The 26,771-nt window shown below is 44.8% G+C and overlaps 1 protein-coding gene across 1 annotated transcript; it reads right to left on the reverse strand.

Moving 5' to 3' along the window:
- Positions 1-402: 402 nt before the first annotated feature.
- GRM3 (glutamate metabotropic receptor 3) lies at positions 403-26,410 on the reverse strand. The gene is given in 6 exon segments (XM_032220580.1): positions 403-476; positions 2,023-2,197; positions 3,401-3,739; positions 3,741-4,468; positions 22,586-23,441; positions 25,928-26,410. Coding segments are annotated over 6 exon segments (2,625 nt in total). The 5' UTR covers positions 26,381-26,410.
- Positions 26,411-26,771: the final 361 nt, after the last annotated feature.

Consider the following 26,771-nt stretch of genomic DNA (forward strand, 5'->3'; position numbering starts at 1 on the left):
CTGCCGCACAGAATGGGACTATAATGTACAACATAGAAATGCAATCTAAATTACAACAAGGAATTACAAAAAAGGAAAAGTATCTTGTTAGAAAGAAAGTCACCCGGCGTGGCAGTTTTGTCATCCTTCCTCCCCCTCCCTCCGAGGTCAACAGACGGGCACTATGCGAGTTGTAGCTACTTCTACATCCCTTAGAACGGTTATTCCCAGAAGACTCCTAAAGTTGCTCCGAACAGAACAACACGATAAAGACTGTACAGTCCTCAAAAATAATTTATTAACACGGTTTCTAGAAAAGAAATGCTAGTCCTTTTAAAAGGTTTTCCCTTTTTATCCCAGGGGGGGCACAAGAAATGTGCTTTTCACTCTAACCATCTAAGAATACAAAATCCGGCTGAAGGGCTACAAGGAAGAGGTGGTGGAATCCACGACTTCTCTCCCGTTGCAGACCGTGGGGACGTAGACGTTCGCCGAGGCTGGAAGAGGAAGAAGAAAACGGACTTTTAGGTGCCAGAGATCACCACCAACAAGACTCACACTTTTCAGGACCACAGCGGGATGGTTTTGAAACCGAAGGGATCCCCGACGCATAAATATTTAAAAAGGAAAGGCAGCGGTTTGATCACAGGGTCACCGAAGCGATTTTGATTTTGGTTGGCTTCACGCCCCACCCCTTGGAAACCCAGGTGCCAGTGCTGAAAGGATACTAAGGAGGGAAACCAGGAGACTGGGAGTTCTAGTCCCGCCTTAGGCATGGGAACCGGCTGGGTGACCTTGGGCCACTCACCAGGAGACTGTGAGTTCTAGTCCTGCCTTAGGCATGGAAACCAGCTGGGTGACCTTGGGCCACTCACCAGGAGAACAGTGAGTTCTAGTCCTGCCTTAGGTATGGAAACCAGCCGGGTGATCTTGGGCCAATCACCAGGAGACAGTGAGTTCTAGTCCTGCCTTAGGCATGGAAGCAGGCTGGGTGGCTTTGGGCCAATCACCAGGAGACTGTGAGTTCTAGTCCTGCCTTAGGCATGGAAGCAGGCTGGGTGGCTTTGGGCCAATCACCAGAAGACAGTGAGTTCTAGTCCTGCCTTAGGCATGGAAACCAGCTGGGTGACCTTGGGCCAATCACCAGGAGACTGTGAGTTCTAGTCTTGCCTTAGGCTTGGAAACCAGCTGGGTGACCTTGGGCCACTCACCAGGAGAACAGTGAGTTCTAGTCCTGCCTTAGGCATGGAAACCAGCCGGGTGATCTTGGGCCAATCACCAGGAGACAGTGAGTTCTAGTCCTGCCTTAGGCATGGAAGCAGGCTGGGTGGCTTTGGGCCAATCACCAGGAGACAGTGAGTTCTAGTCCTGCCTTAGGCATGGAAACCAGCCGGGTGACCTTGGGCCAATCACCAGGAGACTGTGAGTTCTAGTCCTGCCTTAGGCATGGAAGCAGGCTGGGTGGCTTTGGGCCACTCACCAGGAGACAGTGAGTTCTAGTACTGCCTTAGGCATAGAAGTTGTCTGGGTGGCTTTGGGCCACTCACCAGGAGACTGTGAGTTCTAGTACTGCCTTAGGCATAGAAGTTGGCTGTGTGGCTTTGGACCACTCACCAGGAGACTGTGAGTTCTAGTCCTGCCTTAGGCATGGAAACCAGCCGGGTGACCTTGGGCCAATCACCAGAAGACTGTGAGTTCTAGTCCTGCCTTAGGCATGGAAACCAGCCGGGTGACCTTGGGCCAATCACCAGGAGACCGTGAGTTCTAGTCCTGCCTTAGGCATGGAAGTTGGCTGGGTGGCTTTGGGCCAGTCGCTCTCTCTTACCCCAAGTCACCTCACCGGATGTTAGCAAGGGAAAATAGAAGGGGGAAGGTGGAGATGTTCCCTATCTTGAGTTATTTGTAAAAATAGTAAAGTTGATCTACAACCAAACAAGCATTTGTGACATTTTGCTTTCTCTTACGGCAAGAGAGAAGTTATCAGTGCTCAAGTGAAGAGAACCACGTTTTCCTCGTCAAAGGAAGGAACCTTGTGGAATTTACCTTGGGAATAGCTGGTTCCTGTCCCGCTGACGCTGAACCTGTTGAGGTGCAGCCTGTGAGTGACCACGTTCTTCTGCGGTTGGAAGAGAACGATGTGCACTTTGGGGGCAAACAGGCAGCCCAGGACAACGAAGCCACTCAGGCTGACAGAGATGCACATGGTGGTGGTCTGCACCTGCTCGGAGGGGAAACAAAACAGCGCATGGAATAAAATTGTTGCTAAATTAGAGAGGTCAGCACGGGAGGGGAGTGAATGCTCAGTCCAGATGTTGCCGATAAAATAATGAAAGATGGGCACTCTGCATCCAAGGTAGCCTTCTAGGTGTGTTTAGATGACAATTCCTCTCAACGGCAACCTGTGAGCTGGGAGGGGTCACGACCCTAACACTGCTGAAAATCTCTGTCTGCCATAGACCCAGATTGTTGGGGGCAATATGCTGACTCTCTGTAAACCGCTTAGAGAGGCCTGAAAGGCCTATGAAGCGGTATATAAGTCTACTGCTATTGCTACTGCTATTGCTAGACAAGGTTCACTTCAGTTATTCATTTAGCCCCGGGCTGACTTTTGAAGCGTTTGCAAAAAGGAAGGAAGGAAAGAAAGAAAGAAAGAAAGAAAGAAAGAAAGAAAAGGAAAGAAAGGAAAGAGAGAAAGAGAAAGAAAAGGAAAGAAAGGAAAAAGAAAGAAAAAAAGAAAGAAAGAAAGAAAGAAAGAAAGAAAGAAAGAAAGAAAGAAAGAAAGAAAGAAAGAAGGAAAGGTGTTTCTAACAAAGGGTTAGGATTTGGCTGAAATGATCTCTATCTGCCATAGACGATATTCACTTCAGTTATTCATTTAGCCCCAGGCTGACTTTTGAAGCGTTTGCAGAAAGGAAGGAAGGAAGGAAGGAAGGAAGGAAGAAAGAAAGAAAGAAAGAAAGAAAGAAAGAAAGAAAGAAGGAAGGAAGGAAGGAAAGGTGTTTCTACCAGGGTTAGGATTTGGCTGAAATGATCTCTATCTGCCATAGACGATATTCACTTCAGTTATTCATTTAGCCCCAGGCTGACTTTTGAAGCATTAGCAAAAAGAAAGGAAGGAAGGAAGGAAGGAAGGAAGGAAGGAAGAAAGAAAGAAAGAAAGAAAGAAAGAAAGAAAGAAAGAAAGAAAGATGGAAAGGTGTTTCTAACAGGGTTAGGATTTGGCTGAAATGATCTCTATCTGCCATAGACAATATTCACTTCAGTTATTCATTTAGCCCCAGGCTGACTTTTGAAGCATTTGCAGAAAGAAAGGAAGGAAGGAAGGAAGGAAGGAAGGAAGGAAGGAAGGAAGGCAGAAAGAAAGAAAAGGTGTTTCTAACAAAGGGTTAGGATTTGGTTGAAGTGTCGGCAGAGGCCTTACCCTGTAGTCACTGGATGTCACGTAAAAGATGGGCAGGAATGCCAGCCAGATAATGCAGGTGGTGTACATGGTGAATCCAATAAATTTGGCTTCGTTAAAATTCTCCGGGCACTTCCTTGTCTTGAAGGCGTAGACAGTGCATAGGAGGACCAGGATCACGTCGTAGGTTAAAGAGATGAGCATGCTGGCGTCTTTGACGTTGCATTTCAAGATGACCGTCTGCCTCTTTTCCGGAAGGGTGTATCGGCGAGTGCCCGGAGCTTCCAAAATCAGCCACACGGACACCAGCACGATCTGCACCATGACGAGGCTCAGGCAGATGAGGACTTGGGAGCGCGGGACTGATGAACTTCGGCCTCTGCGCCCCATTCTTCACCCCGTTAAATATCCTGGCGATGCAGTTCGTTTTGGTCAGGAGGGCCGAGTAGCAAACGGCGAAGGACGTCCCCAGGCCCAAACGCCGCAAGGTGCAGATGGCCGGAGAAGGCTTGGCGATGAAGAAGAAGGTCATGCTGTAGGAGAGGAAGACCCCGAAAAGAAGAATGTAGCACAACTCGCGGCTGGAGGCCTTGACCAACGGCGTGTTGTTGTGCTTGATGAAAACTCCCACCACTAGGAAAGTACAAATGAAGCCCAAGCAGGCGATGGAGACCGGCCCGATGGACCAGGCATCTTCCCACTTGATGTAATCTTCCGGGAGGTCGTAGCAGCTGGCCAGATCCAGGCTGGGCCACCGTCCTGGGCCACAGTCCCTGCAGGTGAATTCGTCCACCAGGTACTCAAAGGTCTCGCAGGGAATGCAGATCCAGCAGCAGACATCTCCCGGTTGCATGTTCTTCATCTCGTTGGGCGCGCATGGGTCGCTACACTGGGCCACGGGGACCAGGCCCCTGGACCAGTGAATGGCGTTGACCTCCAGGGTCAAAGTTTCGGCCCACTGTCCCACTTTCAGGTAGGAATAGCGGCCTCCGGCTTGCTGGAAGTTGAAGACGTTGTATCGGCCGATCCCGTCACCGTAGATGTCGAATTTAACAAGGTTGTCGGCAGATTTTGAAGAATGGAAGGGAGCTGTGGAAACAGGAAGGAAAGAGGTTTTTCCTATTACGGGCCTGTATTGTTGTAGAGTGATAAACAAAATATATGTGAGTTAGAAGAAGAAAGGACTTAGCAGTTAGCAATAGCAGTTAGACTTATATACTGCTTCATAGGGCTTTCAGCCCTCTCTAAGCGGTTTACAGAGTCAGCATATCGCCCCCAACAACAATCTGGGTCCTCATTTTACCCACCTCGGAAGGATGGAAGGCTGAGTCAACCTTGAGCCGGTGAGATTTGAACTGCCGAACTGCAGCTAACAGTCAGCTGAAGTAGCCTGCAGTGCTGTAGTACTTGTAGTACTTGATCTAGCAAACAACTTTCTGGGACAAATTAAGATGAATCCTTGCTAATTGCATATAAAACCACACACAGCTTTTGTTCCCGATGAAACAAAGCTCAACAAACTAATCTTGCTGATTACAGGTTACACATTAACAGAGTTGGAAGGGACCTTGTAGGTCATCTAGTCCAACCCCCCCCCCCCCCGCCCAAGCAGACCTAACATCATTTCTGATAGATGGCAGTCCAGTCTCTTCTTGAAAGCCTCCAGGGATGAAGCTCCCACAACTTCTGTTCCATGGGTTGATTGTTCTCACTGTCAGGAAATTTCTCCTTCCCTTCCCCTTCCCTCTGCCTTATAGAATGCAGAATAACAGAGCAGGAAGGGAGCTTGTAGGTCATCTAGTCCAACCCCCTGCCCAAGCAGGAAACCCTACACCATTTTTAACAGATCTCAATCCAGCCTCTTCTTGAAAGCCTCCAGTGATGAAGCTACCACAGCTTCTGAAGGCGACTTCTGTTCCATGGGTTGATTGTTCTCACTGTCAGAAAATTTCTCCTTCTTTCAGGTGGAATCTCTCCTTGGTCAGTTTCCATCCATTATTCCTTGTCTGGCCTTCTCTCTTTCCACCCTCTACCCTCTCTCTCTCACTCTCTCTCCTCCTCTCTCTTCTCCCCTCCTCTCCCTCTCTCTCCCTCTCCCTCTCCCTCCCTCTCTCTCTCCCTCTCTCTCTGTACAAGACAAATAACCTCATTTCTCCAGAACTGAACACAAAACAAATTCCCAAGAAACTGCATAGCAGCTGACACGCTTTCTGAAATCCCTCTGTACCCTTTCCAGAAACGTAATCCAGCTCTCCAATCCTCTCAAAAGGCCCCCTGGATAATCCTGACAGGGAATTCTTAAAAACCCTTTTTCTGCATTCCTGGTAGCTTCAGTTGCCATAGTTACTGGGGGAGTCTGGGATCTTGCACCGACCCAAATTGGCAAGCCCACCCCCGCACCCCCCAAAGGCAAAAACGAACACCCCAACGTCCTGTCAATCTCGGCAACACCTACAAATTTTAAGGAGAGGTGTTGCTGTTTGACTTTCACCTTGAGAAAAAGGATCTCGGATGGACGACCCTTTGGCCCTTTCCCATCGGAAGGTGATCCCGGCAACAACACAAGACCCCTGGGTGAAAAAATGGAACGAGTCGGCATCTGCCCGGTTGATGGCGGATGCAATTTGGAGTTTCAGGGGAGGCTGTGACTTTGCAAGGTTGTTCCTGTCACAATCGATCATCCCTCAGCCTCCTCGTTAACTCCCTGCCTCTGGTTCGGTGTGCCGGAGCAATTTGTAGTGGCTCATCATTAAAGGATGATACCTCATTACCCCGGCCACCTGCTTTTACTTCACAGGGCAGCCATTATGTAAATGGAGACATCACCACTAAGCCTGAGGAAAGATCAGGGCCTCAAAAGATGATCAGAGCCCAAGAAGGCTGCTTGAAGGCGAGCGTCTCTACGGGATTCGGTCCAAAGAATCAGGAAGATGATGGTGAACTGAATGTAAGGTTGACCCCTTTCCTCCTCCCACTAGAAAGGAAGCCTACTGGTCTTCTCCACCTTCTCAACCTGGGACTTTAGAAGAAACTAAACCTGGAGCTTCTCCTCCCTGAGGTGGCGCAGTGGTTAGAGTGCAGTATTGCAGGCTACTTCTGCTGACTGCCGGCTGCCTGCAATTTGTCAGATCGAATCTCACAAGGTTGACTCGTCCTTCCATCCTTCCAAGGTGGGTAAAATGAGGACCCAGATTGTTTTGGGGCAAGAGGCTGACTCTATAAACCGCTTAGGGAGGGCTATAAGGTAAAAGGTTCCCCTCGCACATATTTACTTGTTGTTCCCGACTCTAGGGGGCGTTGCTTATCTCCGTTTCAAAGCCGAAGAGCCAGCACTGTCCAAAGACGTCTCCATGGTCATGTGGCTGTCATGACAAACGGCAAAGGCGCATGGAGCGCTGTTCCCTTCCCTCCAAAGGTGGTTCCTATTTTTCTACTTGCATTTTTTACCTGCGTTCGAACTGCTAGGTTGGCAGAAGCTGGGACAAGTCATGGGAGCTCACTCCGTTACGTGATGCTAGGGATTTAAACTGCCCAACTGCCGACCTTTCTGATTGACAAGCTTAGCATCTTAGCCCCTGAGCCACCATGTTTAGACTTGTATGCCATGTACTGGGCTATAAAGCCCTGTAAAGCGATATATAAGTCTAAAGGCTGGTGCTATGTTTCCCTGAGAATTTCTCCAGGTAGAAATCTGCGTTTGGGATCCTTTTGGGATGGAAAGAAGAAGGGATCAGCAACCCCGCTCAGATTCTTCCTAGTCGATTTGAAGTCTCCTCCTCCCCATCTATTAAAATGAGAGCCTTGCGTGTGAATTTTCACGCCCCCCCCCCCTTTGAATAAAATGAGATGGGGCTCCTATGGACATTCCAGGGGGGGCTCGAACGAAGCCAAGAGGTCAGTCACAAATACGCAGTGGAAGTCCTTGTAAAAGGGGGCAGAGCTTCAACTGGACAATCACGGCTGTCCTCGTGAGTGTTTGGACCCCCACACTCTGCAAAGCCCCCCCCATCAGCGCAGATCTGTCCGTTGGCCCGGAATTTATGGGTGTTGTCCGTAAATTAGGTCACACACAACTTTGGAAGGGTTTATGGGACTGAGATGATCTGGGCCTCTTGAATTCCCAACATTTCCTGACCCACATTTTAATCCGTTGATTGTGTTGGGCGTGTTCTTAAATTGCAACACCATGTCATGTATTTCACATAAATACATTTTGGAGAATTTATTCTGTACCAAACACTGCATCCGTTGATTTCCACAAAATTTGGAGGTTTTTTGGTTCATTTGCTAATATTTGGTGGGGGGGAGGTTATGGTTAAAGAAGAGAAAGAATAATCACGATTGCAACTGTTGTTTTGAGAAAGAAACGCGTCCGGTTTGATTCCTAATTCCCAAGTTCCCCCTCTGAAATTTTAAGCACCGATGCCTGGGGGTTGATAAGAGTCATTTAATTTGAAGTTATTTGCGCTGGGAAATAGGTTGCACACAAAGCAGCCAGCGTTGCGGGCTAATTTATACCGGCAATCAAATTCTAATTACAAAGGAAATGAAAAGCCAGCCGCTTCACTCCACCCCTGGGCCTGTTAAAGGTGAATCTTAACACAAGGGGCTTCTCGTGCGGTCCGTGAAGGGGATGGAACCACAAACGTCCAGCGCGCTTAACAGGCCATCAGAAAGGAGGAAAGGGACGGTTTCCACTGAAACCGGTAGCCTTGTTAAAGTTGCCATTGTGCCCGCTTTAAGGAGGGTGAGTGGCATTTCATTGGAGTTTTCCTCTGAAACTCAAAGGGAAACCACGATTCATGGCTTAAGGGTTATGTCTGGCAGGGGGCTGGCTCAATGCTCTCTCTCTCTCTCTCTGTGTGCATGTGTGTGTGTGTATGCATTTTTTTGCTGATAAATAAATAAAGGGAGACTAGTATAGATCTATTTCAAGCTATTCAGCTCTCATCAGCTAGCCATACCCTTACTGGGATTTGAACTTGGGCTGTTTTTACGTATGAGGCAGTTGTGTTAACCTCTAAGCCAATGGTTTTCCTGCTGGAAGGCTCCAGGAATGGGGGTTTGAAAGGCAAAAGGGAAACAGTGCCAGATGCTTTCACAAAGCACTATATATACCAACTACCTCGACTTATGACCACCATTGAGTCCAAAGTTTCTGTTGCTAAGTGAGGCATTTGTTAAGTTTTGTCCTGTTTTAGGACCTTTCTTGCCACAGTAGTTAAGTGAATGACTCCAGTTGTTAAGTGAATCACCAGGTTGTTAAGTGAATCCGGCTTCCCCATTGATTTTGCTTGTCAGAAGGTCGCAAAAGGGGATCACGTGACCCTGGGACACTGCAACCGTCATAAATACAAGCCAATTGCTAGGCGTCTCAATTTTGATCACACTGTTCTGACCGAGGCTTCCTGAGAGCCTGAAGCAAACTCCTTGTTCTGACAAAACCCCTTTTTACTAATTTGCTGTGATTTCTTCTCCTTCACATCCAGCAAAGTCTTTCGAGGGAGGATTTACAGTCACAGACCTTATCTGGCTTGGAGAGCTGCCAGGCCGATCTCTGCAGAACTTGGCAAGGAGTCTCGGAGAGTCACAAACCAATGAAGTGAACTATTTGCCTCCTGCAAACTCCACTCCCCTTTTGCTCCCCTTTTATTCCCTCTGGGAGGGGCCATTCACCGTCCACCTGTGGCCTCACTCCCAAGTCGACCCTTGTTCTTTAGCTGCTCCCTTCATCTGGCAGCTCTGTGCATGTGCACACTGGGAACAGGCTCCAGCTGTTCCTCTGCCCCACTGATGTCTGACTCCGAAGGCAGCTGATAACTGTCAGACGGCCCTGGCCCCCTCTCTGCCTCTGACACAGAGCCCTCATCCGAGCCTTCCCCAGACTCCAGGACTGGCCCATCTTCCTCCCCAACATCCTCACTGTCCGAATCTGCTGCCAGCTACAATACCTGTGACCACAGGGATGCTGCAATGATCATAAGACTGAAAAAGAGTCGTAAGTCACTTTATCCAGTGCTCTTATAACGTTGAATGAACCATTGTAAGTCGAGGGCTCCCTGTATTCACAATTTGCCAGAAAGAGAAGCAGAGTCCCCATTCCCAAGGGTTTCATGCCTGTACGCAGACATGCCTAGAGGAGGAGAGGTCCCGACTTTAGCTCCGTGTTGGGCCTCTGAACTGCAGTCTTTATTTAATTTTGTATATATGTATAGCAAACGTTGAGCTGGTAACCTAAATCCACCTCACTGGGAACAAGCAATAACCTTCGTGCTCAAACTTTCCCAAAGGCTCCTGAGAAGCAGACAGAACTTTTTGTCCAACAGGGCTCTTATTAGTAAATAATAATAATAATAATAAGGATAATAATGGAGTTATTCAATTAAATTAGGATAGTAGGTCCTGGGAGAATTGAGGGATGAAGTCTCCTCTGAGCGAATGAATGAATGAATGAAAGAATTCTAGAAGTGCTAATCCTACTTATTCCTTGCAGCAAGAGGGCAGCAAAGAACACAGAGAGACTCAATGCTCTCAAAAGCAAACGAAACAATATTAATGATTAAAAAAAAACATAATACTTGACTATTTAACTACCAGGAATAGGTAGGATCTGCAAGTCGCCTTGATGAATGGAGCTAATTTTGTTGCAAAATCCTGAGTTGCAAGGAAGGCTTTGGAACTGAATGTATCGGAACTTTCTTAAAAACCTCCAAACCCATTTTATACCCTTCCCCCTGTTCCATTTAAGGACTGGGACATAAAGAGGGCAGCCCTCGAAATATTTGGCATTTTCTCTCTCTCTCGCTTGGACTTTCCGAAGCGATATTCTATTCTGTGAAGCTGTTTCTAAGCTGCACATTCGGATAAATCTGGATCGGTCACCAAGTGTGATTTCCTGACTAATTTGTCTTTATTTTTTTTTGGAAAAGTTTTTTTTTATTTTTTGATAACCACTCTTACACTCTAAGTTTAATGATGTAAGAGTGGTTATCAAAAAATAAAAAAAACTCCCCAAAAAAGACAAATTAGTCAGGAAATCACACTTGGTGACCGATCCAGATTTATCCGAATGTGCGGCTTAGAAACAGGTTCACGGAATAGAATATCACTTCGGAAAGTCCAAGCAAGAGACAGAAAATGCCAAATATTTTGAGGGCTGCCCTCATGTGGGTACAGTCTTTGTGGCATCCTGTTTAACAGTCACATCATTTTTAATCTATTTTTTATCTTGCCTTTACGTTTACATTTCAATTGCCTTCTGATTCCACTCCTCCCCGACACTTCTACGTTCTTTTCCAAATTGTTCAATGTTCTGTTTCCTTTTGTCTATATTCATTTTCTGACTAATTTGTCTTAGGGGGTCTAAGTTCGTTCATACATGATACTTCAGCAGCTTAGGTACACATGTAAAACATGCCCAACTAGGAATCGGTTGATTAAAGAGTTGCGATTGTAACGTGCGTCTTCTTGAGATGATTCTGTAAAGAATTCAAAAGGTGGAATCCAGTACAGGATGAAGGAAGATATCTCACTCTCTCTTATATTTCACATTACATAAAAACACTGGTCTTTTATCTTGAGGTGGGCAGACTTTCAGTCTTGTGGAAGCGACTCTTTTTTAAAAAAAAATACTTACTTTCCCCGTTGTCCCAAAGGTGCTTTTTCAAGAGACAACTGGACTCTATTTGTTTCGCTTCTCATCCAAGAAGCTTCTTCAGACGTGAAGAAGTGAAGTGTCTTCAAAGAAAAAACAAGAAGGTCCAGTTGCCTCTTGAAAAAGCACCTGACAGTGATGGGATTCAAATTTTATTCTTACTACCGGTTCTGTGACTGTGGCTTGGTGGGCTTGGCAGAAGGATACTGCAAAATCCCCAGTCTTTCCCCACTCCTGGCGGAAGGATACTATGAAATTCCCCATTCTCTCCCCACCCCACTAACCTGCTTTCCAACTCCATTCTCCTGTGCAGAAGAAGACCAGCGATCAGCTGGGACTCGGGAGGCAGAGGATAGATGGGGGCGGGGCCAGCCAGAGGTGGTATTTGCCGGTTCTTCAAACTACTCAAAATTTCCACTACCGGCTGAATCCCACCTCTGCTTTGGGACATCCATGATCCGGATGATGGAGAATCTCCATCGACATTTAGTTTCCCCATCGTATCAAAAGAGGAATTGTATTGTATTTTTATTTATTTGTCTTGTATGCCACCCACTCCCGAAGGACTCCGGGCGGCTCACAATAGACAAGGGAAAGGGGGAAAACTAGACAAAGACAACACTTTAAAAACAAAACCACAACATTCACAATTTCTGTGGAGGTAGATGCTTCTCAGCTCCCCCCAGCCTGCTGGAGCAGCCAGGACTTGGTGGCTTTGCGGAAGGCCGGGAGGGTAGTAAGGGTCCAGATCTCGACAGGGAGGGCTGGAGCTGCAACAGAGAAGGCCCTCCCCCCGGGGGGTCGCCAGCCGACATTGGCTGGCAGATGGAATCTGGAGGAGACCTAACCTGGAATCCCTATCAAATCAAGGGCAATTCCTGCTCTCTGCTTCCATGGACCTTTATATGGTTCCCCATAACGCCTGAGACGCCCCCCCCCACCCCTTCCACTTTCCAATATAAGCAGTCAACATTCCAGGATTTTTATCGGTTAACCCACATCCTAAATCCCGTTGACCTTGTGTAGCATGAGGAATCTGTCAAGGTCAACTAGGCCTTGATGCTTAAGCTACGATTCTGAACCTGGCCACCGTCGGTGCAAGCCAGCATTCCAGCCAAGTCCCCGCAACACACAGGACATAACTGCCAGGTAAGTTCTTCAGGTCTGCTTTGTATTCTGTGTCAGTACAGATTCTCTCACACGGACACACCCCTCGTCCCAGCAGAGACCAAAGACCATCGCATGCCATCGCTTCGCTTCTCAATATTTTGCTCCACTGAATCATTTCGAGAGCAATCATGAAACCTCGGGGGGGGGGGAAATGATAGAGGAAGCCTGCCGTCTTTCACTGCTAAAATAACGGGAGGGTCGAGCCAAGGAGAAACGGAAGGTGGCGGAAGGCTGAAGCGAACAATCTTTCCGAAAAGGGTGTTAATGATGCCTTTAACATTCACATGAATGCCAGATTTCCTGTCTGAGACACGGACCTGTCAAAAAATTAGGCGAGAGCACCAATCTTGGGGAAGCACCTTGAAGTTCAGAGCCTAAGAGACTCTTTTAATTTTTAGCAACAAATACGCTCAACATTTGTTGGAGAGTTATAGAAGGGGGGAGGGGGAATAGTTTAAATTTAAATACAGTAGAATGATGAGGTTATGGATGGCTGGTCCTTAAGACGATATTGCTTCATAAAGTTCCTGGTTTGCAACTTGGTGAAATCAAAGCTGAAAGAAACATTTGACCCCTGAAATTATTTCTATTAAGTCCAGGAAATAGATTGGTTAAATAAAAGGCCCGGGCGTGGATCTCATTTGACTATTTCTATTGTAAGACCTCGGTGGCATGGCGGGAGAAGAAAGGGTCAACCATCTAACTCCATTACTGGTTTTCCAAATTACATGAAGTAAGACATTTCCTTGAGAAATGAGGGTTTTTTTTTTTTTAAAAAAGAATTGTACAGTTCTCCTCAAACTTGTAGGAAATCTAAATATGTAAAGTGAAACAACAGAGTTGTAAAGGACCTTGGACGTCCTCTAGTCCAGCCCCCTATTGAAGCAGGAGATCCTAACTCAAGCAGGAGATCCTATACCATTTCAAATTGCTGTCCAACCTCTTCTTGAGAACTTCCAGTGTTGGAGCATCCACAACTTCTGGTTGCAAGCTTTTCCACTGGTTAATTGTCCTCCCTGTTAGGAACTTTCTTCTTAATTCTAGATTGCTCCTCTTCTTGATTAGTTTCCATCTGTTGCTTCTTGTCCTGTTGCTTCAGGACAGCAAGTGATAATGACATCGCACTCATAATGATGATGTCATTGCTCCAATCCATGTGCCAGAGTTTTCTCATCTTGGTTCGGTTTATGGTCACCTGTGAGATATAGTAGTATAGTTTCTCTCTCTGTCTCTCTGTCTCTCTCTCTCTCTCTCTCTCTCTCTCTCTCTCTCTCTCTCTCTCTCTCCCTCTCTCTCTCTCTCTCCCTCCCTCCGTCCCTCCATCCCTTTTGAGTCAAGATAAAGATATGTGTGTGGCCAATAAAACATTGCTAACAAGATCAATGCACTTCTCTGAAACTGATTCCTATTCAGGATTAGATTGAGATAATTTAAATATATTTAACACCTGAGTGCTGCTTTGGAAATCTGCCTGATAAACATTCACGGAAGCATCTGATCTTCTAACTATCGATTCTACAAATCCTACAGCAAATAAAAGGCAAAGGATGAGGCCCAGCAAAAAATGAAAGACCTCTTGGAAGTACAATAAGAGTTCAACTGCCTCCTAGGATGGGACGCTGCAGTGGGGTGTGGCTGGGCTATTTCCAGCATAAGTAGGATGGGAAACTTTTTGAACGCTTGCTGAGTTTCTCGTCCAGCTCAGGCAATGGGGATAGAGGTGGCCCGGAGAAAGGGAAGAGGAAGATGATGGTCCTGCACTGCGGTGGCTCCTTCCCCAACATAGAGCAGACTTTGACCAAGCAAGAGGATGAGAAGATAAGAAGCCGCCCAGAAGCTCCTAAGACCCACAAAGGGTTCTACTTCCATTGCCCCCCCCCCCTATGGCACATATTCTCCCTCCCCCACTTCCTAGCAATCTGAATGCAAAGGGAGCTGTCCATGGTGCTGTTGATGTTTCTGGCAAGAGGGTGGAGGAGAAAGTGCTGATGCCACAACAGATGCCACAACCCAGGATGTGTCAAAATCATCAAGAAGGCTGCCCTGACACTGGGATGGAATTCAATTTCCAATGCTCCTGGGTGGACAGCCCTGTGCATCAGCAATGGTGAGCCCCACCCTGATCTCTCATTGCTTCAGCTTCTAGACTGGAAGTCAAATGCCCAATGATAATAGAGTAGAGAGGAGTGGAATAGAATAGAATTAATATAGAATAGAATTAATATAGAATAGAATAGAACATAATTCTTTATTGGAATAGAACAGAAAACATCAAAACTAATGCTGAACATTTCACCAAGGGTGCTATCAGCAGTAGCATCTTTTACAGATCTAATATATATATATATATATATATATATATATATATATATATATATATATATATATATATATATATATATATATATATTGTCACTATATATATATAGTGTCACAACCCCTGGTAAGCCCCAATTATGGGAGGAAGCTAACTGCTTCCATCATCTGTCAATCGGCTCGTCACAAGAGTCAGCACAAATAAAAAAAAAACCATATATATACATACATACATACATACATACATGTGTGTGTGTGTGTGTGATAGGTATAGAGAGATAGAGATAGAGATATATAGAGATGATAGATAGAGAGAGAGATAGAGAGACAGACAGACAGACACAGAGATGATAGAGATAGATGGATGGATGGATAGATGATAGACGATAGAAGATAGATAGACAGATAGAGATACATGTAGATATAGACAGAGAGATAGATTTTGATTATTTTCCTTTTCCATTTAGTCGCTCACCAAAGGACATAATCTAGGAGCAAATGCTGTACATATAATGGCCCTTCCCTGAAGCCTATTCAGTTGATATGATGAGAGAGTTAAAAATAACAACATTAGCTGGGTTCAGGATTCCCTCCCTTCATATTTTTTCCACTGCAGAATCAAATTATGTGCCTGCTTATTTTATGGCTAAAAAAAATAAACCTCACCTCAGATTCCCTGTTCTCCTTCCCTGGGCTTGTTTAAGAGTTCACTGGGTTTTTAAAAAAACAAACATAAATGTGGGTGTTGTGTTGAAACATGCATCCATGGTCTGGAAATGAAGTGGGGGACGATGTAAATGAATTCTGCACATTGTTATGATTGAGAGAAAAATAATGGCTGTCAGTTATATAAGGATATGAAGAAAACCCTACACACACACAGACACACAAATGCACACACAGCTGCCCTGTATTTTATTTCCAGAATTTCTGTTTGGAGGAAACCATTCAAAGATCTTGATCTTAGCTTTTAAATTTCCAACCTTTTCTTGTGTTGAATGCATTCTAGTTGTAAGGTTTAATGTAGATACAAACCTACACAATATATTAGGACTCACATGTGTTGGTTTGTCTGAGATCAGTCTGCCTAATATCTGATGTCTACAGTGATATGTGTCTGTGTAGAGAAAAAGAAAGAAGAAAAATGTTTCCTTTCCTTTCCCCTCCCTCTATAATAATAAAAAGTTAAACATTTGTTTCTTTTCAAAACCATTTGTGTTTTAGCTTTACTTCAAAGTCAATTATCATATTTTTCAAAGAAAGTCAACCCCAAATTCCACTGAGGCTCCTAAATGCATTGATTTTTTTTTCCAGTTCAGGTAGATTAGATCACTTTAAATCTTTTTAATGCTCTTTAACACTCCGTGGTTTGAATGATGTCTTTACATTTCCGGAGAGGGTTGAAAACTGGGAAAAACTGTGTGCATGAAAGGCAGATATTTCTTCCGCCATTTCTTTTCCCACTAAATCAAATTACATCCCAATTATATGAGACAGAGAAACGTGAACTGCCTTGTCATCTGGTAGATTGGCCAAAGTGGATGGAGCTAATCATGAAACTTCATGAATACGTCCGGATAAATTCCCTTGTAAAGGATACAGAACTGCTGGCTGCAGTCTTATTCCAGAAATCTCTCTCTCCCCACCAGTTTCCCAGGCTAATCCAGAAGAGCCATCGAATCAAGATCATGTGAATCATTAGCACCTCTTAGAATCCTGCATCCAGTTTTGGACACCATATTCTAAAAAAGATGTGGAGACGCTGGAAAGAGTGCAGAAAAGAGCAACAAAGAGGATTAGGGGACTGGAGGCTAAAACATAGGAAGAAGGGTTGCAGGAATTGGATATGTCTCGTCTAGTGAAAGGGGATTCAGTGGCTCAGATGCTGAGCTTGTCAATCAGAAAGGTCGGCAGTTCGGAGGTTCGAATCCCTAGCACCAGGTAACGGAGTGAGCTCCCGTTAGTTCTCCCAGGTTCTGCCAACCTAGCAGTTCAAAAGCAAGTAAAGAAATGCAAGTAGAAAAATAGGAACCACCTTTGGTGGGAAGGGAACAGCGTTCCATGCACCTTCAGTGTTCAGTCATGCCGGCCACATGACCACAGAGACGTCTTCGGACAGCGCTGGCTCTTCGGCTTTGAAACGGAGATGAGCACCGCCCCCTAGAGTCAGGAATGACTAGCACAGATGTGCGAGGTAAAGGAGAGCCTTTACCTTTACTTTTGGTCTAGTGAAAAGAAGGACCAGGGATGATCAGCCTTCCAATGCCAGAGGGGCTGCAACAAAGAAGTGTGTGTGTGTGTCTGTGTGTGTGTGTGTGTGTGTGTGAGAAATTATTTTCCAAAGCACCAGACAAGACAAGACAAGAAACAATGGAGGGAAACTAATCAAGGAGAGAAGCGACCTGGAATTAAGGAGAAACTTTCTAATAGTGAGGACTATTAGGACCAGTGGAACAGCTTCCCTCCACTAATTGTGGGTATTCATCACTGGAGGCTTTTAAGAAGAGACTGGACAGTCTGAAATGGCATAGAGTCTCCTGCTCAAGCAGGGGGTTGGACTAGAGGACCTCCAAGGTCTCTTCCAACTCTGTTATTCTGTTATCCTGGGATCTCTTTATGGTTTCCAGTCTATGTTTGAAGAAGATTTATCTCTGTTGTGCTTTTTGAAACGATCCAAGATCCAACGCACTCTGCTTCCTAATGCACTAAGCATGTTTTTCAGCAGCCCCATCACTATTCATAAGGAATCCTTGGCACTACTAACCATTCCACCCATTCGCCATCTTCCTTACACGGCCTTGTATTTATCCCTCATTCCTAAGAGCTCCTTGCTGGCAAGCTACTTTTGGAGAAACCTGGCCTGATTTCATAAGGTTTCCACCGTATTTAAATATATCGATTCAACTGAGAATCTTTAAAGTTTTCAGTTTTCAACAACATCAAGTTGATGCGCCTTGAACAAAAGACAGCTATTTTGCCGGAGAAATAAGCACAGAATATGCAAGGTGCTTTCTTAGTTTGTTAACCTCTAATTTCCAGAGCGATCTGCAGGAAAACTGCAAGGACATTAAAAAAATGAAAACAAAATAGAGTTGCGTAGCCTTGAATTAATTCACAGAGTCACATTTGGGCAAGTTCCTAATTTGAAGAATTAACTGGAGGCAAAGCTTTTTGCAAGCCGGGTATTGCGCCAAGAAATAAATCAGATGGAAAATAATTCTACCATATGCTAACGAAAGCATGAACAGTTTCAGCTAAGCACTTTTTAAAAAAAAGTTATGTAAACTACTCTCTGGATTAAGAATACGTTTCATGCCTTTTTAACTTAAATTTGTAGGTAGCGCAGAATTTGTACTTACAAACAGATTACTACTAAAAATGGTGGATGGAGTTATCCTTCTTTGAGCTGACAAACTCTGAAAGCATGCAACGCATTTTCATAAACTTCTGGAAAAAAGGCTGTTGGTTAAAACAGGCACAGCTTTAGGGGTGCATAAAAATATTGTGTAACTTCAGTAGTTCATTGTCTTGAGGAAGGACAATGGAAGGATGATGCTTTCTGCCATTTTGGACAATTTATGGTTCCGAGTATGGCAGGAAACCAGCCACTGTTTAAGCTCGTCTTGTGAAGACAAGGCAATCATAGAACCATAGAGAGCAAAGACCAGAAACGTCCAGCTTTTGAGATGATGTCACGTTCTAAGAATGCTGAAATTGTCTTTTGTTTAACCCAGGTTTAGGGTTTATCCCGTTGTGTGGAAACACTCTGACATACCAAGTAGTTTTCACTTCCATCTAAGGCTGAAGGAGGCTCAAAAGGACAAAATACTTTTCTGGAGACTTGATTTTCTATATTGGACAGAAGATGTATCATTATAATAGGAGTGGTGCGGGGGCCTAGAGGTGGCACTCTCGCCTCACAATGAGGGGGCTGTGAGTTCGATCCTAGGTAGAGGCAGATCCTTCTCTCTCTGGGCACAATGAGAATCTATCTGCCGAACAAAGCTCCACTCTGGCGACAGGGACGGCATCTGGCCAGTAAAAACCCAACTCCCCCCACACACTTTTTTTTTCTTTTTTAAAAAAGAGCTATTGCAGTAAAATGGCTAATTTCAGGAAAACGAAAATAGTTCCCAGAACAAACCCCGATTCACGCGATAGTGGAACTGGGCCATTTTATACTGTGGTGTAAATTAATTTCTTCCCTGCTTCGCCTGCTTTACGGGACAATTCTTGTGGAAGGGTAAACAATATATGCCTGCTGTCAGGTTATCAGATGGGGATGAGGAGACCCCCCCCTGCATAGCAATAGCAATAGCACTTAGACTTATATACCGCTTCATAGGGCTTTCAGCCCTCTCTAAGTGGTTTACAGAGTCAGCATATCGCCCCCACAGTCTGGGTCCTCATTTCACCCACCTCAGAAGGATGGAAGGCTGAGTCAACCTTGAGCTGGTGAGATTAGAACCGCTGAACTGCAGATAACAGTCAGCTGAAGTGGCCTGCAGTGCTGCATTTAACCACTGCGCCACCTCGGCTCTCCTTTAAACTCTCAAATCTTGTGACTCAAGAAACAAACCCGTCTAACAAAGTCCTCAAATGTGGGTTACGCATTTCTGTGACACGCAGAAGGTGAATTTTTGTTGGTTTACCTCTATTTTGCTTTCCCGCAAGGAATTAAGGTGGGATATGTGTTTTTAAAAATAATTTATGAAATCTTGTGAGGTTGGTCAGGTTGAGAATGGGCCCAAACGTATCTAGTGACTTCGATGGTTGATGGATAACCTTGTACTCCAAGCGTAGGCCAGGTTTTTCAATGACGGGGACTACATCTTCCATAAGTCCCAGCTAGTATGACCAATCATCAGAATTATGGAACCCCATAGGCTAAACTCACACAGCCCTGCTCCAAATATCAAACTAAGACCTTGTTGAAGGACTTTCTTTCAAGAAACATTTTGACCTGGATAAAAATGATCATTTTCACAGTCAGCTTCCCCTTTAAAATATTGTCACCACAGGACCTTTCTTATAAAGGGCCTTTATTTCAGAAAGCTGCCCTTTAAATTTATTTAATGTAATACTTTTATTTTTGGCTCCGCTCTTGTATATTCCTTTGTCAAGCAAAGTTCTAAATAAAATAAAAAGTTCTAAATAAAACAAAAAGTTCTAAATAAAATAAAAAGTTCTAAATAAAACAAAAAGTTCTAAATAAAATAAAAAATTCTACATAAAATAAAAAGTTCTACCTAAAACAAAAAGTTCTAAATAAAATAAAAAGTTCTAAATAAAACAAAAAGTTCTACATAAAATAGAAACATAAATATTTTTAGCCCTCATGAAGACATTTTTCAGGTTGGCCGTTCACTTTTTGTCCAAGGAAATACGGCCACCGTATCTTGCGATGCAGCCCTCCGAACGCCTTCCTTGAGAAAGGTCTTGGGAAGGACAACTCAACACTCTTGACTAGCCTCTTGATGCCAAACTGGGGGCATTTTAAAGGAAGCCACTCTGTGCCCAGTTTTTCCTGCCTCTCTTAGCAAAGGCTGCTTGCTTTTGACACAAAATGTCCCCTCTTTCTGGAATGGCCCATTGGAAACAATAAACTGGTGGCCTTCATTTCATTTCTAGGATGAGGAGGAGAGCAGCTGTTAAAATAAAAGATGGGTTTGTTTTTTTTTGCTCCAACTATACGGGAAAGCAGGTTCCCTGTTTTGTGGTCACTAAAGTGTTCGCTAAAACCTTTGGAAGGGTAGCTAAAAATACGAACTGCATTGGCTCTCATGCGGCTTTTTCTACATGCAAATTTAGCATTTATTAACTCATAACTTTTATTTTTAGTAGTGTTTTTACTGAGTAGTGGTGGTTCGTGGTGACATTTGTTATTTTAGCTGTTTAGCGCTATTTGTTGTATTTTAAACGTTCGTACGGCTAGGAAATAATGCTTCTTGAAAAATCCACCTCTACCCCAAATGGCTTAAAAGGTAAAGATTCCCTTCACACAACTGTGCCAGTCGTTCCTGACTCTAGGGGGCGGTACTCATCTCCGTTTCGAAGCCGAAGAGCCAGTGCTCTCCGAAGACGTCTCCGTGGCCATGTGGCTGCCATGACTCAATGCTGAAGGCGCACGGAACGCTGTTTTCTTCCCACCAAAGGTGGTTCCTATTTTTCTACTTGCATTTTTTACATTCTTTCGAACTGCTAGGTTGGCAAAAGTTGGGACAAGTCACGGGAGCTCACTCCATTATGCGGCACTAGGGATTCGAACCACCGAACTGCCAACCTTTCTGATCAACAAGCTCAGCATCTTAGCAACTGAGCCACCACGTCCCCAAATGGCTTAGGGTAGAGAAAATCAGTGCTAATATAAGTCATATTTGAGCTAGAATGAAGCTACTTAAGAATGTCTTTGGAAAGTGGGCAGTGAGCCATTCCAGAGACATTCTGGAATTAATCCAGGAGACAAGCAACCTAGAACTGAGGAGAAATTTCCTGACGGCGAGGATAATTAATCCGTGGAACGGATTTCCTCCAGAAGTTGTGGGTGCCTCATGACTGGAGGTTTTCAAGAAGAGACTGGACAGCCATTTGTCTGAATTGCTACATGGTTTCCTGCCTGAGCAGGGGGTTGGACTAGAAGACCTCTAAGGTCCCTCCCAAGTGTGTTATTCTGTTAAATCTGGATCTGACTTTTTTTTGACTGCTTAACTTTCTCTCCCTTCTCCAGAAAACAAGCTCTTCCTACACAGGGAGACAAAAAAGAGGCCATCTGGCACCGTCGCTTGAATGGCTCACCCATCTACCTGTCTCTTCTAATCCTGCCTCTCTCCCTCCGAAGCGACATCTGTGTTTGTTTTCCTGACATTTCCTTGGATTTCGGTGGAACTGCTGGCTGCTTCTTGATATATACTGCCAGGCCTCAAAATAGAACAAAAAGGCTTTTGCAGTTGTTTGTCTTGGTAATTTAGCTAACAGAAGCTGTTGGCTTTATCTGGTTCTGTTAAGTCCTTCCTTGCCTCAAGATAATATCTATATCTATATCTGTCTATCTGTCTGTCTATCTGTCTGCCTGCCTGCCTGTCTTATCCGTCCGTTCATCCATCTCTCCTATCTATCTATCTATCTATCTATCTATCTATCTATCTATCTATCTATCATCAATCCATCAATCCATCCATCCATCCATCCATCCATCCATCCATCCATCCATCCATCCATCCATCCATCCATCCACCTATCTGCCTGCCTGCCTGCCTGCCTACCTACCTACCTACCTACCTACCTACCTACCTACCTACCTACCTACCTACCTATCTATCATCAATCCATCAATCCATCCATCCATCCATCCATCCATCCATCCACCCACCCACCCACCCACCCACCCACCCACCTCTCTGTCTGTCTGTCTGTCTGTCTGTCTGTCTGTCTGTCTGTCTGTCTATCTATCTATCTATCTATCTATCTATCTATCTATCTATCTATCTATCTATCATCTATCTATCATCTATCCATCCATCCATCCATCCATCCACCTACCTACTTACCTACCTACCTACCTACCTACCCACCCACCCACCCACCCACCCACCCACCTCTCTGTCTGTCTGTCTGTCTGTCTGTCTATCTATCTATCTATCTATCTATCTATCTATCTATCTATCTATCTATCTATCTATCTATCTATCTATCTATCTATCTATCATCTATCTATCTATCTATCATCTATCTATCATCTATCCATCCATCCATCCATCCATCCATCCACCTACCTACTTACCTACCTACCTACCTACCTACCCACCCACCCACCCACCCACCCACCCACCCACCCACCTCTCTGTCTGTCTGTCTGTCTGTCTGTCTGTCTGTCTGTCTGTCTGTCTGTCTATCTATCTATCTATCTATCTATCTATCTATCTATCATTTTACTCAAAGCAGTTGATTTTTACCTTGCCTCAAACCCTGCTTGAACCAGGGAGCCGAAGGCAAAGAAGAGGCTAAATGAGTTAGAATCAACCATAGCTCTTTTCCAGGGAAAGCATTAGAAGAGGCCGATGGTTTACCTGTAAAGTTGACTTTGAGTAAGTAGTCTTTGTACAGCTTCCTGCCGTCCAGGTGCTTCATGCCATCACAGAGCTTGGTTGTGTTTGGACACATTGTCCTCTGCATTTTGTGCAAGGCGTGGGCCATGGCATAGACCGCGTTGACCACAAACATGATCTTGGACTCTTGTTCGTAATTGGAACTGTTGATGGACAAATACTTGTCACAGACCTTTTTGTGGGTTTTCCGGTTCTGGAGGCTGCACTGGAACTTCTGCTCCCAGAAATCCTTAAACCAGGGATTGCGATGGTTGGTGTAAGGGGTGAGGCTCTGGAAGTACCGGTCAAACTCTTTGACCGGGTGGGAAGTAAGTTCTAGAGTGATGGCCCCGTTGGCAACGTGTTCGTTGCCCTTGACCACGCTCTCCTGGGCCCCCCAGCCGTCGCTGGCCACCCAGGTGAAGGAGACGTTGAAGCGGTTGGCCGCGGCGATGAGTTCCCGAGAGTCGTCGCTGCGCATGAACAAGACCACAACTCTGGCGTTGGGTTTCTGCAGAAGTTCTCTAATGACGCTGTCGTAGGACTTTCGGATGTTGGACCGGCCGACTTTCTCGGAGGTGGCGATGCAGATGTTCCTCAGCCGGGCTTCTTGTTCGAAGGCTTCGATCCCCGTTTCCCCATAGTCTCCTTCCGAGGCCACCGTGGAGACGTAGGTCCAGTTGAAGAAGCGCAGGATCTCAGCCATGGCTTTGGCTTGGTAGAAGTCCGGAGGCACCGTCCGGGCAAAGTAGTCGTAGCGGGACTTGTCACTGAGCTTGGCGCTGGTGGAAGCGTAGCTGATCTGAGGAATCTGGAAGAGCCGGAGCAAATTGGCAACCTGGAAAGAGAAAAAGAGCGTTAAGGATGCGGAGAAGGTCCACTCGCTTTCCAGGAGTGGATCCAGAATTTTGTGAATGATCTGAAGTCTTCTCGATGACTCTGGGGGCATCTGATGTGATGATCCCTGGATTCCTTCCTTCCTTCCTTCCTCCTTTCTTTCTTTCTTTCCTCCTTCCTTTCTTCTTTATTTATTCATGCATCCCTCTCTCCTTCCTTCTTCCTTCCCTCCCTCCCATTCTCTTTTTTTCTTCCTCCTCCTCCCTCCCTCCTTTTTTCTTTCTTTCTTTTCTCCTTCCCTCCCTCCCATCCTCTTTTTTTCTTCCTCCTCTCTCCCTCCCTCCCTCTATCCATCCCCCTCCTTCCTCCCTCCCTTCTTTCTTTCCTCCTTTCTTCCTTCTTTATTTATTCATGCATCTCTCTCTCCTTTCTTCCTTCTACCTTCCCTCCCTCCTTTTTTCTTTATTTTCTCATTCCCTCCCTCCCATCCTCCTTTTTTCTTCCTCCTCTCTCCCTCCTTCCCTCTATCCATCCTCCCCTACTTCCTCCCTCCCTCCTTTCTTTCTTTCCTTCTTTCTTTCCCCTCCTTCTCTTCCTTCTTCCTCCCTCCCTCCCTACAAAATTTCAGATTTAGAATTGAAGAGGGATAAGTGACCTACCCATTTGAGAAGAATGAATGAATGGGTAGGAATCAGAACTCAAGAACAGGTTTTAGACTCTGGCTTGTTAACAAAGCAACAAAGCAGAAGACTTGGTTTTATTATCAAACATAATTCATAGCCATGTCCTTTCTTCTTATAAGATTTCTATTTATTGTATTTTTTTCCCCTCAGCAGCAGCAAAGGGGAGAGCGGGTAGAATTAAATGGTATTCAGAAGCCATAAATTAGTTTACCATTTTGTACAAATCTAACTGTTGAGCTTTGAGAATTAGATATTCCTTTGCTACAATGCAAATATTGACTACATTCAATCAATGATTGCCCAATGAACTATTAGAGCAGTGTTTCTCAACCTTGGCAACTTGAAGATGTCCGGATTTCAACTCCCAGAATTCCCCAGCCAGCATTCGCTGGCTGGGGAATTCTGGGAGTTGAAGTCCGGACATCTTCAAGTTGCCAAGGTTGAGAAACACTGCATTAGAGTGTAGACTCAGATGTCGAATATTTAAATGAGTATATCTGCATTTCTACAAATGTGAGAGTTAAATCTTTTAATTGCATCACTAGGATATAATAAGATTTTATCCCTGTATAACTGATCTTCTCACATTTGTGCCTGCAGGGAAATAATTGAGACAAAAATATCCTGGGGGGGAAAAAAAACCAGAAGAAGCTGCTTAAAGTTACCTCCTGCCATATTCCATCTTGGAAATCACACTGCAAAAACGATCTGAATATTCATGATGGGTTATTAAAACCCTCCAGAAAAGATAAAAGCTTGCAGAACCTCCTGATGCCATCAGCAAAGAGAGCAGTGAGGCCTCTAATCCTTATCCTGATTGTGTCGGGACTTCCAGCTGAGGAGCTGTTATCATCCAGCCATTTCTTCTGGCACTTGGGCCGAAGGAGGGCTGGTCAAATGGTCAACGGGCCCAAAAGAATACTTACTTAAGCCGGAGAATTCCTTTTGGTAAGTCTCCATCTGAGCTTTCTTTCCTTCAAACATGCTTAGTATGAAGAAGGCTAAGTAGCAGAAATCAAAGTTTGGGAGGTCGTCTCCTTTAGCATTTAAATTTTGGAAGGCCCCCAAGTTTGACCTGCAGGGTCTTTCGTTAAATAATGTCAATCGTGCATGGAAAGATCCTGAGATCTTGGAGAAAGCATTCGGATTTTGAAACGGCTGGCCTGAAGGAAGCATCGTTCTGACCCAACATTTAGAAATGTCATACTTTCTCATAGATGAAGCTGAGATTATAGTTCATATCACCGTTGTATTTACATTGTGCTCAATACTTTCAGTTTGATAGTAATTAGTAATTTTGGTTAATTTTTATTCAATCCTAGTTGAGACAAAACAAAGACTTCTATTTCTTGTTTTGGCTCCCGTTCTCTAGACACTTATAAATTCTGTTCCATATTTTATAGAAATCCGATTCTTTACTTTCTTTTAACTCCATGGTCATTTTGTCCATTTCTGCACATTCGCTAGGAACAATTTATATTATTATAATTGTTAGTACAGCTGTTACTACACGATTACAGAGGTTAAATCTGATAGGAAGGCAATGGAGAATGGAGAACTTCAAAGGCTAAACATGCCGATACGGAAGGCTGTATAACTATTTTTTATATTGTTATGCTTCTCTTGTTTTTTCTTTTATTGTTGCATTTTCTTTCTGTTTTTAAATATATATATTTTTGCCTTAAACTGTGACTGCTCAACCCAACCAGTCCTGATCTCCTGATGGGGAGATGCTTAGATTCCCTGAAACGGGTGAATGATCACGGACATGCGATACATTCTTTTTATGAATGGACCTGCTCACCTGTATGGAGACGCTGCTGTAAGATCCTCCGATGACTCCTGCAATGAGTAACGGGGTGTTTTCCTGAACCGCGTACGAGCCGTCAGGGCACATGTACTCTGCTTCATCCACCTTAGTCAAAGAAGCCCTGACAAACTCCAGGGACTGTTCCAAAGCATAGGTGTCTCGTGAGCAAGTATCCAAAATGTGAACCCCAAGCTTAATCCCTGGGAGCAGGTGGCTGTCTCTGTTGATCTCATCGATGGCAAAGAGCATGGCCTCCAACCTCTGGATGCCTCGGTCTTCGTTGATCCTTCCGCATTCTTCGGCGCCAGTGCCCTTCTCCTTGATTGGGAAGAGGCCTCCCAGCACCAGGTCTCCTTCTATCTTAATTTCTTTCCTTAAAAAGTTGTGGTCGCCTAAAGAAAGGAAGACACTCCTGGAGAACAAAGCCAGCGCAAACATAGCCAACATCTTCTCTTCTGGTCCTCTTCTGGCAGCTCTAAGAAACCTTGGGAGAAACGTCAGAGGTCCTCATTCTCTCCAGCGCTCAACTGCGCAGGGCGAAGAGCCATCCCACCGAGAAGGAAGGAACAAACCAACTGGAGCTTCTGTCAGGTGCCTACAGGGATGGAAAAGGATTAGGAAGAAAGTGAAATGCAGGACAGATCACAGACTTTTTAAAATTGTTCACCGCAAATATCTTCGGGGTAAATCTCCACAGGAAGCTTGGATCAACTCCTCTGACGGTGACACGAGAATGACAGGATGACTATTCTTATCAGTCCGAAGTCCTCCTGGAAATGCGATGCAATGGTTTTGCACAGATGGCCAAACGCAACTGATTTGCTACTCTGAAAAGAGG

Source organism: Thamnophis elegans, chromosome 7 (assembly GCF_009769535.1).
Source record: "Thamnophis elegans isolate rThaEle1 chromosome 7, rThaEle1.pri, whole genome shotgun sequence".
Lineage (NCBI taxonomy): Eukaryota > Metazoa > Chordata > Lepidosauria > Squamata > Colubridae > Thamnophis > Thamnophis elegans.